The sequence below is a fragment of the Varroa jacobsoni genome, unplaced genomic scaffold (assembly GCF_002532875.2).
Source record: "Varroa jacobsoni isolate VJ856 unplaced genomic scaffold, vjacob_1.0 scaffold_357, whole genome shotgun sequence".
In the NCBI taxonomy this organism is placed as follows: domain Eukaryota; kingdom Metazoa; phylum Arthropoda; class Arachnida; order Mesostigmata; family Varroidae; genus Varroa; species Varroa jacobsoni.
In genome coordinates this window covers 207,251-215,970 of record NW_019213259.1, presented here as the reverse complement: position 1 = coordinate 215,970, position 8,720 = coordinate 207,251, and the positions used below count along the sequence as shown (strand labels likewise).

The window sequence follows — 8,720 nt, the reverse complement described above, 5'->3', positions numbered from 1 at the left end:
CGGCGGAAATTCCGAAGGTTAAGCCGCAAATGTAAACAACTTGCAACTGTCGTTTCAACTGTCGGACTGTTCGAAACATTTTTAACCTTTTCTTTCCATTAGCGACAACTAAAGTTTGTCTCACGTTTTTTTCGTTGTATTATTTTGAATATCGACGACAATTAGTATTTAACATAGCCTGGAGGTGAGTAATGCTTTGCCTTATTATTTGAAACATATGTCTATGATTGGGTATGTTTACATTACATTAGATTAGCACAGCAAAAGTAACTTTCTAACTCCGACATATGATTAGATCCGTTTCAATCAAACTTTTTTTTTTATCTAAAATAGTTCACTAAAAAGCCTTTGATCGCTTCGGAAACGCTAGTCTTTCTCTCTAGTATCTGCGGTGATTCATAAAACAATCGCTGTCCTTAATTATCTTAATATTTACGGCTTAGTTATCGTTTCGGAAGCTTCATCATCAGTATTCGCTATACTACGTGTTTGAAAAAATTATAAAAAAGCTTAAATATGTGTTGCTTTTTTGACATATGCAAAGGGTTTCCAAATCGGATGTAGCAAAACAAAGCAATTAACTGAACTATGCCTCAAAACTTAAAATATGCGCTTCTTTTCTGGAATAATACATGATCGACCCATAGCTAGCATCAATCTTTCTCAGCAAGATCGCGTTTTATAGTGATATAAGCTATTTATTTTTGTCTATTTATATTTATTTATTTAGATTTAACTTAGGAAACACAATAAGTTTTTACATATTATGTAATGAACTGATCGTTTCGGATAACTTGATGAAAAACTTCATTTTTATTTTCTAGATCTATTTAACTAATTTAATATGAATCCACATATAACGAGCACACATCGTTTACTTCCTTATACATACAGTAGTGAGATGTCGTTTGCGGATGAATTGAAGGCACTGGCCTTAACGGCGCCACGAGAAAGAGATATCGAAGATGTGCTTAATGAAGGTGAGTTTGACCGAGATTTTATCAATTTAGGTTGTTGCTTATTGCATACCGATCTTAAAACTTGTTGTTTTCGACGCTTTTGTTAGCGATCTATTGTTGCTATTATTGAATCCTTAGTTGCTTCCTTTATTATGCGGATATATATTCAGTCCACCAAAAAATTAATTTTTATTACGGTGGAGTATAGGGTCGATGATTTAGAAGGTGACATATTTTTTTTTGTATAATCTATAATTCAGAGAGTGCAGCGAAAGTTACGTCTGCGTCAACGGATTATGAGTTGCTCCCATTCCGAACAAATACAACTCTTCTTAATGAACCCATATATAGAGGGCGTGTCGTCTCTCGAAAAGAGATGATGCTCGAAGATGAAAAGTTTCCTGATGAACGGTTCGAACTTGATCCTGACCTTTATGACATACAAGGAGAAGACGACAAAAATGATACACAGGAGAGCGATTCGGACGAGCTGGATGATACTGGTGGTAATTACCCACTTTTATAATGTGCAAAAACCGATTGGAACAACACTAAGAAATAACTAGTATTATAAAATACTATAACATAAAACACCTCTAAGTGCAACTTTATGAGGCTCCCAAACTTTATAAATTTTGTTTTCCACAACACCATAAATACGTTAGATAATTTATGTATATTCATTTATTTTTTAAGATTGCATAAGATTCATAAGATTGCATGCGCGTATCCTACGGTGAACTGACAACAATTAACATGAAAATTATATTGCAGAGGAAGCCGAACAGTCCTTCGACGAGAAGGGCTCAAATAGTAGTGGGGTTGAAGAACTAAATGAAGATGCCGTTGAGGCTGGTAAAACTCACTCACAGCATGAAAAGCGAAAAGAAACAAGCAACGATAAAAAGTATAACAGCACAGATTATAACTTAAGCGAAGATAGTGAAAGTGATAAGGACGATAACGTGACGGACTGTGATTCTTCACAGTCTATGAATCGCAAGACAATGCATTTTACTGGCAAAATAAAGTTTGACGCTGCAGGTGACAAATTCAAGTGAGTAGGAGTTAAACTTAACAATAGTCAATAATTTGTAATTGAATATTTGCGATACACACCATTAGAGGTTGTTTAATTTAGCGTACTTATACCGAAATTTATAGTTTCCTTAAGTATATACAAACTATTGAAATTTGGCAGCAAATGTTGTATTAAAGTTGCCTAAAGAAGGCAACGATTTTTTATTTTTCTTTCTTCTGTCTAGGACAAAGTATAAAATATTTCGGTTTACCATTGTCTATAGGATGAATTTTATTCTAGTCGGCGTCGCTTGTATTTAATGCGTGCTGCTACCTCGTATCGTTACAGACACTTGAAGGAATCAATGGAAAGAGAGTACTCTGCTTCGGAAGATTTTTCGGAAGATGTTCAGAAGGGTCGTTGTATTGGGCATCAGCTAAAAGTGTGGGATAGATTGCTTGAGCATCGGATACAGTTTCAGCGCATTTTGGCGTTGTCCAATCAGTTGCCACCATTTCATGTATTCAAGAATGTAACGAAGGAATTTTTCGCCGATTCCGACAATAATCGCTTGTATCGTCAAACCATTAAAAACGCCGAAAAGGCGTTCGGACAGCTTATCGCTATTCGACAGCAACTTCTAGAGATGTTCCCTGAAGTTAAAAAGTCACTTGAACATAGGTTTGTATAATGGTTGACTCTCCTGCAGGAACTCGATAAAAAGATTGCAGAAAAGTTTGCTTCGAAAAATAAAGGGAGACAGAGTAATAGCTACGCCTGTCTACTTACGAAATAAACGCTAGTTTTCGTTAGATAGGTGCCCAAATTCATTGTTGTTAGCTTTTGCGGTTCGTAAGTTTTGACTGTAGAATTTTCAAAAGCTTAATGTGACAACTAATAAACGAGCATAAGTAAGATCGTCTTATATTTCCTATATATACCATTTTGAGTAGGTCTGATGATAAATCTTCACGCTGTAACATTAATTATAATTTATTTTAATCATTAGCTAGAAAACACCACACGTTTTGTTTGGAAAGCAATCATTTATACGTATTCTAAACGAATATTGAAACTTTAGGAGACTGAAATGTTGTTTACCAAATCTGCCAATTAACAGGGCTTCCTTTGCGCCATAATACACAAAAATATAATATTTTACAGTTGGTATCGGCAGCGGAAACATGGATTAGATTTTGGTTAGCTCAATTATGATAAAACTTATAAAGACACGAACGGCAAAATTATTCTATAGAAGATGAAGAATTTTTTGAGACTGTTTAAGTATTAATCCTTATTTCGCGTTGTGTTATTTTATCTCTAGAATAATTGGCGAGTAGGTGTTATATACTGGCACCTTTTGGGGTATTCTTACGGAAAATATCGCTTCACTGTTGAATTTTTCTTTTTCCGTGGTCAGGAAATCAAATGATTCCAATGTCGATGAAAATGATGACGTAATGTCCAGCAATAACGAAGAAAATCCAAGCGACATCGTAACGGCATACAGCGATGGAGAGCAGAATAGTCGGATGCACCAATCTCTCGCCAGCAAACGTTTGTGGAAGGACGATGCCAGTGAACGTGAAATAAAAAATACTGAATTGGCGTCGAATAAGAAAATGCGCACTGATAGCTCAATCTCGTTGGCTCCTGAAGAGTTTCATCGAAATTTCTTAAATTTTAGGTAAGCTCGCAATTGGAGCAACAACCTTAGAGTAGGTTAGTGCCTTCAGCAAACAAGCCAACCTGTGGTTAGTGAATTATATAATTTTATACAACAGACATATTTTATTTTACGGATTAAAAACTGAAGTGTCGCCTTTAGTAAAATTAAATGCAATTTACTTTCAGAAACACAACGATCGAAAAATGGTACCAGCGAACAAAGTTGGGTTCAGCCGTTAAAGGAAAGAAAGCTGGTTATACGGCCTTAGAACAAGCCCCACTCAAACAAATTGAGCACATTTTAGCTGAACAGGATAGGCTACTGCAGCGTACACGCATCAAACGAAGTCAATACAGTATCGTCGGTTTACCAAATTTAAAACAGGTACATTGGTGGTTCAAGAATTTTAATTTAATAATTAATATAATAATAATAAAACCTCGACGCAAGGTAAAAATTACTAAATACCTGCTCTGTATACGTCATACAAAGTGACATTTATCAACAGGTACATAGATGTGCTGACTTTTACAGTGGCTAGTATTTCTACCTATTAAGTTAGTTTCATAACGCGTGTTGCATTAAAAGTCAGTTGAAGAATAAGACAATAGTTCTAGCTCGTATACTGCCTATCAATAGTATTATTCAAATCATGCTTAGGGACCCAGATAATAAGAATATTAATAAAAATAACAGAAGAATTTTCGTTCAAAATAACTCACATCACTCTTATATATTTTTTTATTTTAGCAAGCTCCCAGTATTGTCGGTGAAGGCTTTGCCAAAGAAATCCTGCCGGAAATCTTTGACGACGATGACTTTTATCATCATCTTCTTCGAGAAGTCATTGAGCGGAAGACGCAAAATGTATCGGATCCATTTGAAATTTCACGACACTGGATCGAAATTCAAAAGCTACGCTCAAAGATCAAGCGACGTGTGGATACTAAGGCTAGCAAAGGAAGACGAATCCGTTATGATGTAATTCCAAAGCTAGTTAGTTTTATGACTCCGCACGATGCAACAACATTCAACGAACAGGCCAGGTGCGAACTAGAAATACTCGTGTCACTTCTAGCATGACTGATTCTAAAGCAGTTACCAAGCGCGATCGAATTAAGTACTTGCATGGTATTTTTTTGAGTACTTACTAAATACGGTTTCAGCGACGCCTGCCATGGAACAAGGCAGAAGCTAAAATTGGCAATGGCAATCAAACCATTCGAATAAAGAGAGTCGATCAGCTGTTCACGTGTTAATCCAATCATTAAAGTACCTGATGATGATAGCAAAGCATGTGTAAAAACTGCGACTAGGATGCCCGACGAATTATAAATAGACTGAGATAATAGCAGGAACCTAATTTTTTTTGTTTCAGAAACGATCTGTTCGCAAGTATATTTGGGAAGCGTTCGATGAGCTGCTCGTCTGAACCGCGCGCGAATATCACCAAAAATGACATGGCTGGATTTAAATTATTTAGTTAAATTTGTTTAAATAAATCGCCTAGTAGATACATGCTTCATTCAGTCCATGAGTTAATGTCTCCCATCTTTTGATAGGTATTACATGGGTACAGTTCTATAAGAATTTTCCGCATGTTTCTGTATCGTAAAACTGGGCTACTGCACTGTTTTGTTTTATGGGCTTCATTTTCTCTTGCACGCAGACTCTTACAACCAGAATTTTTTGCTCACAGCTGATCCTGCCAAAAAAATTGAAAGTGCGACGAGAAAAAGGTCACAGATTTTCAAAATTTATTTATAGTCTAATATTGAGGGCAATATAGAGGTAGGGGTTTTAGCTATTTCTTTTTTCTACATATTCTGCGATCTATTTCTTGGGATGTCAAATTACTGCAACGTGAGGATGTAGCCTGTGCTCTAAAACGAGAAATTGTGAGCCATAGATAAGCCCATAATAAAAGAATGTCTTGTCCCGGGATATTTTAATTTTATTTGTAAGAAGCGTAATTTGTTAAAAATAAAAATGTGTTTATGTGTCGAGAGTGACCAAAAAATAGGTGTACAAAATACTTCCCATTGTCAAAATCTCTGCAATAGAAAATACCCGAGCTAAAACTAAGGATTTCAGTAATCTGAAGGATCATAAAGTAACAGCTGAGGATAGAATAATAGGCTACGTGATCTCATATTGTCGTATGTGTGACCTGTTATCTCCTACCTTTGAAAAAAAAATAACAAAGATGGCTTCAATGAGACCTAACCCTTGTTTCTCTTGAAATATATAGTTGCTAGCCACAGCTTCACCTCGGTAATAGTGAGCTCACAACCTTAGGAATGTAAAAATGTTGCATATTATATGCAAATTAATATAGTATATTCAGGGCGTAATGCAAAATCGACCAATATTTTGTTTAGTTAGTTTAGTCGAAGTCCACGACAGTCGAATATATTCAAAGCATCATGGGCTATTTTAGAAGACATATAAACTGTTACCTAAAAATTGAAGAAGTTCACGATTTAATTCAAGTACTACATGATTGTTATAATTTTTTTTGTTTGTTATAATTCCAATGTTTATTATTCTTTTTATCCTCTTTCTGTTATACATTGGGTGTTTGTAGTATAGTGAAGGTTCAATTGAACATGATGTGGTCGAACAGGGTCTATTACCCGATCTTAATTCACTAGGACACCTTGGAAAACCAAGACTGAAGCAGGACATTTAATTGGCTCGAGTTTTCTGGAATCGGGCCATCCTCGCTTTCACATCGTCGCTGATAGGCAGTGGCAGCAACTTTCGTTTCTACTGTCATTAAAACTGTATTTTATAAAAATCAAAGCCCTGGTCTTTCTGCCTTTGAGTACATGATCAATCATTCACGGTATTGATCGAAATAAGGTAGGCACGTTTACAAAGCGGCTGCGCCAGAGATGATCTCGATGAGTTCCTTGGTAATAACAGCCTGTCGAGTACGGTTGAACGTCAAAGTCAATTTGTCGATCATTTCCCCGGCATTTTTTGATGCTCCATCCATGGCAGTCATTCGCGCGGACTGCTCCGAGCAAGCGTTCTCCTTCATTGCATAATAGATCAGTGAGGCAAGAGAGTACTCCTGGTAGCTACGCAGCACCTGTCATTTTCATATAGAGTATTGCAAAAAAAGTAAACCTTGATTACTGCTCTTTTCGTAATTAAACTGAAGCCAAACAGTCATCTACGAACTAGAGTTTGGGTTCTTATGGACTGAATTTTTGGTTCGAATTTAAGTAGATAAAAAAAAGTTTCTTTAACAGGTTCATATTCACAGAAATCAAAACCTTCGAATGTATGCGACTGATGAGTTCAATTGTTCCACAGACAGTACTGCTAATGATAAAATCACTACTGAACATTGCTGGTTCGTCGTTACCAAAAATAGTCATTGCCGTTTTTGTCATTGTTATAGCTTTTGATGACGTCGTTGATTAGTTTGACACACGTGCTACGCATCACCCCAACACACGAAGGCAATAAGCTCAGCGGATTCAAATTCAGATGATTTTCAGGCTGTCCAAACTGGTGTTCATGACATCAATAACAACGTTGTTGTGAAATTTCTTCCTCGACGTTTTATATTTATAAGAAAGAGCAGATTTTCGCGGAAATGGTAATAATACTTAAACTTTACTTTTTACTTACCCTATCTTTCCCCCATGCCCTCGAGACACACATCTCGCCTTACTTACCTCAGCATCAATTGAGTCGTACACAGCGATTTTTGGAGCAGCGGAGATGGCGTCCAGTGAAAATATAGGCGCATCTGTCGTTTCGTAGGAAACGACTGACTTGAATCTGTTGTACAAAAGGATGCCCTGGTCGAATTCGAATCCTGATTCAAGCACTGCATTGGCTACTGCGGTGGCATCTTCAAACACTGGAGGCTTCTTGCCGTAGTCATTAAATGACATCAGAATGTTTGGGCCATATAGTCGTTGCAAGATTCCCTTGACCTGTAGCAGAAGCCGTTGATAAAAAAGCGAAACGGTAACTACTAAATTAAATTTCTTCTTTTGACAATTTCAAGTAAAAACGGGTCACTATGAAAAAGGTCTGCTGAATATCTTAATGAAAGTCTATCAAATCCTTACCATGTGGACCAGCGCCAAACAACGTTTCCACGCGTTAGATCCAAAATTTCAAGTTGAACTGTAGTTACATTTATCTAAATTTCCTTTTTTATATTAAATATCCAATTGCCTTCTTTATATGTGCATATTTGCTTTAGATTATGCATGTGCAGTTGAAGCAGAAACGCTTGTCCTTAATAAACTGAGAAAAAGGGTAAACAAAATTCTTTCATTAGGTGATTAGCTTTCTAATAATTGAAGATGAAAATGATAAGCTAACAAATAAGCAACCTATTTTATTCTAATTAAAGCAAGTTGTAGGTAAAATCGTGGTTACTGTATCACTTTGGAATAAACACAAACATTCACTTTTTTTGGTGCACATTCACTTAATCTGTAAATGATGGCTCACTTTTATTCGCATGCATTATAGATACGACATATATTATTTCGTATTTCATTAAACACGAAAATGGCTGACCTTATCGCCGACGCAAATAATTTTGGCGTTCGGGGCAAGTTGCGGGTTTTCGGTCATCCAAGAGCGGACTTTTTTGGCTACCGAAGAATGAACGGCACCACAGAGGCCTCGGTCCGAAGAAATTGCTACGATTAGAGTGGATTTTTGTTCTTGACCTGCCGATACTTCAGCCGCTTTGTAGAAGCTGCTAGCACCCTCACCGTAAGGTCGAGCCTGCTTTAAGTCTCGCTCAGCCCGTGCGTATTTGGCCGCTGACACCATCTTCATTGACTGGGTGATCTTCTGGATGTTTTTGACGGACTTCAGCCGAACTCGAATATCCTTCAAGGTTGCCATGCCTCGGGTATGTTGACAAGCAACAGCCATACCCGTCTTGGCTAGCAAAGAGAACATGATGGAGCCAGCGTTTCACGGAACTGACGCCAAATTAGAAACTATTCTCACTAATAAAACTTACCGGCCAACAGCCAGACGATTGTGAGGTCACACAACTAAGGTGACTGCTTTGCTGCAATAT

General features: G+C 37.0%; 2 protein-coding genes across 2 annotated transcripts; one reads left to right on the top strand and one right to left on the bottom strand.

The window, feature by feature from the left end:
* Positions 1–27: 27 nt before the first annotated feature.
* Aatf (Apoptosis antagonizing transcription factor) lies at positions 28–5,186 on the top strand. The gene is made up of 9 exons (XM_022831848.2): positions 28–184; positions 895–980; positions 1,220–1,465; positions 1,734–2,016; positions 2,329–2,661; positions 3,401–3,667; positions 3,835–4,033; positions 4,400–4,695; positions 5,028–5,186. Exons 2-9 carry the CDS (start codon positions 902–904, stop codon positions 5,134–5,136), a joined length of 1,812 nt encoding a protein of 603 aa, XP_022687583.1. The 5' UTR covers positions 28–184; positions 895–901; the 3' UTR covers positions 5,137–5,186.
* A 945-nt stretch (positions 5,187–6,131) lies between these two features.
* Positions 6,132–8,711, bottom strand: ATPsyngamma (ATP synthase, gamma subunit). The gene is made up of 3 exons (XM_022831854.2): positions 8,204–8,711; positions 7,342–7,605; positions 6,132–6,746 (listed from the first exon to the last, which is right to left on the bottom strand). Exons 1-3 carry the CDS (start codon positions 8,594–8,596, stop codon positions 6,525–6,527), a joined length of 879 nt encoding a protein of 292 aa, XP_022687589.1. The 5' UTR covers positions 8,597–8,711; the 3' UTR covers positions 6,132–6,524.
* Positions 8,712–8,720: the final 9 nt, after the last annotated feature.